General features: G+C 33.3%; 1 protein-coding gene across 1 annotated transcript; it reads left to right on the forward strand.

The window, feature by feature from the left end:
- Positions 1 to 379: 379 nt before the first annotated feature.
- Positions 380 to 1,871, forward strand: LOC131603776 (F-box/kelch-repeat protein At3g23880-like). Its single transcript, XM_058876210.1, has 2 exons — positions 380 to 496; positions 906 to 1,871. The coding sequence occupies exon 2, from the start codon at positions 918 to 920 to the stop codon at positions 1,566 to 1,568; it is 651 nt and encodes a 216-aa protein (XP_058732193.1). The 5' UTR covers positions 380 to 496; positions 906 to 917; the 3' UTR covers positions 1,569 to 1,871.
- Positions 1,872 to 2,778: the final 907 nt, after the last annotated feature.

A 2,778-nucleotide genomic window follows, 5' to 3' on the forward strand; every position in this document is an offset into this window, starting at 1 on the left:
GGTATTTTGGGATTTTCGTTGGGGTGACCCCCATAGGGAGGTGGCTAAAGAAATTTTCATTAAAGAATACATTAAAATTGATTATTACGAATGACGATTATTGGCATTTTTCCTCTTATTTCTATTGGTTGTGACTAAGAAGAAGGTTTTATGTACGTGTTCATGTAAGAATTCTTCGAATAGTTCTTGCATGGACACGATCTTAAATCCATATTCTTAGGAACAACCAATAAAAAAGAGTATTTTTTAAATTTATTTTAGTTTTAATTTTATTTTTAATTGGATTCGTATTGGGATTACGAAAGAAAGAGAAAATTCATTATTTATAAAGACAACTTTGGCTGTGGCTGCCTAGGGTTGAATTGAAATTAGAATAAGCTATGCCGCTTCGGCTTCCGCGTCAGACCAATTTAGCATCTTCGGCTGCGGTTCTTCCCGACGAGCTGATGGCGGAAATACTGTCCTGGCTGTCCGTGAAACATCTTATACAATTGAGGTGCGTCAACAAGTTTTTCCAAACTCTCATCTCTGATCCTTACTTCGTTCAACTGCATCTCAAGAAATCAACACGAACACCTAATCTCGCACTTATCTGGCTAGACAGCTGGAAAGATGATGATTCCCATTTCGTTAGTCAACCCATTCCTCCTTTTAACTCCCTTCACAGTCATCCTTCCTATCGATTGATCAATTTTGTCCGTGTCGACCGAGTTGTTGGTTCATGCAATGGATTGATATGCCTTATTTGTAATACATATCCTTCTTCTCGCCATGAATGGCTTTGTTTCTGGAACCCTGCTACAAGAACAAAATCTGAAAATTTTAGACTATTTTCAGATCTTTATTCTCTACGCCAAAATTTTAATTTCTCTTTTGGTTATGATATTTCTAATGAAACTTTTAAGGTGGTAGCATTCATGGTGGAGATAGAGCGTTGTGGTAATCTAAAAAATGTGGTGAAAGTTTTCAGCTTGGGGGATAATTCATGGAGAGATATTCAATGTTTACCTGTGATTCCACTTCATTGGTTTGATGCTCGGAACAACAAAGATGTGTATTTAAATGGTACTATTAATTGGCTGGCCTATTGCAATCAGGATTATTCGATGGGTGTTATTGAAAATTATGTAATTCTTTCGCTGGATCTCTCCACCGAGTCATACACTCAGATGATGTTGCCTCGTGGTTTTGACAAGGGACCGAAAGTTCAGGCAAATATTGCGGTTTTCATGAATTTTCTTTGTTTCTGTCGTGGTTTTGAGAGAAACCATTTTGTTATATGGAAGATGCAAGATTTTGGAGTCCAAGAGTCTTGGGTTCAGTTGTTTAAAATTAGTTATCAGAATTTCTATTCAACCATTGGTGATTTATTTGATATTCAGCAGTTGGAAATGTTGCCGGTATACCTTTCTAAGAATAGTCATACTCTGATATTGACTAAGAAACATAAGGAACCAGCATTTATCTGTGATTGCAGAGATGATAGAGTGGAGCGAATAAGAATTACTGATACGATTGGGTTGTTGTGGGCTAAGGATCACATTGAAAGTTTGGTTCCAACTCGTTGAAAGTGAGTTTTTATTCATGTTTGTTTTGTACTTATTACAATACAAGTTAGAGAATGATGTTTTCTAAAAGTAACTTGTAGTTAGATTTCTGATATCACTAAGTTCCTGTGACCCGTTTAAGATGACTATTAGTGATTGTGTAAAATATGGAAAGAGAAGCACTGAAAGGGGTTGATGCAAATTGACGATGTTGAAGCAACACGCCAGAGCATGATTTTCAATCAACTAGAATGTGCTATTGTCATTGTCGCTCAAATATTTGCATTGCTTTTTAGTTTACTTAAATAATGCAGAATCACTCAACTCTTTAATTTTTTCCAATTGTATTTAGAATTGATTTTTTATTCAATATAATATATAATGTTTTACATGCCATCTCTGCCCTTGTTTTTGGAGCAAATAGCTAAAATAGTCCATTAGTTTGTAGGGTACTTGAGAATATGAGTATTTTAGTTTGACCTTGACTATTGTCGTCTTGCAAAATATGGTGCTTGGCCAATTAACTATGAGATCAATTGATTAATTGTATGCTTGACTGATATATTTATATCTTTTTGCTGAGTTGTGTGTCCCATAAGACTTTTGATCAATTGATTAATTGTTTGTTAGCAGTTGGACTCCATGCCCTAAAACTTTTCTTTTTCCGGCTCTTTTTGATGAATAACATTATACCTATGAAGCACCGATACTTCAAAATCTATGTCGTATCGTATCCGATACGCTCCGATACGTTGCCGATACGTATCGAAGGAATATCCGAATTTTTTTAAAAAATTAAAAAATAAAAAAAATTCGATACGGCTGCGATACGTTTCCGATACGTCCCGATACGTGATCTTCAATTTTTTTGCAGATTTTATTTTTTTAATGACTCTTCATTTATTTTTTTATTTTTTAATAGTCATTATTTATTTCATTATTTAATTCTTTCCTAATATTTATATTCCAATAATTTGTTTTATCAATTTTTAATATCTTATTTAATTAAATTCATCATTAGTTGGGACTTCCTATTAGACATATTAGACCATAGTTGTACATTATCATAAAAGTAATAGGCAATAACTATTAATAATAACTATGCTAAGTTTTCAATTCCAATAATATTGATCATTAGTGGCTATTTATATGACTAACATTTTCCAAGTTTTCAATTCCATAGTTGTACATTATCATAAAAGTAATAGGCAATAACTATTAATAATAACTA

This window comes from Vicia villosa, linkage group LG1 (genome assembly GCF_029867415.1).
Source record: "Vicia villosa cultivar HV-30 ecotype Madison, WI linkage group LG1, Vvil1.0, whole genome shotgun sequence".
NCBI lineage: Eukaryota > Viridiplantae > Streptophyta > Magnoliopsida > Fabales > Fabaceae > Vicia > Vicia villosa.

Coding starts and splice junctions, on each gene's coding strand:
- LOC131603776 (XM_058876210.1), top strand. CDS start 918: ATGGTGGAGATAGAGCGTTGTGGTAATCTAAAAAATGTGGTGAAAGTT.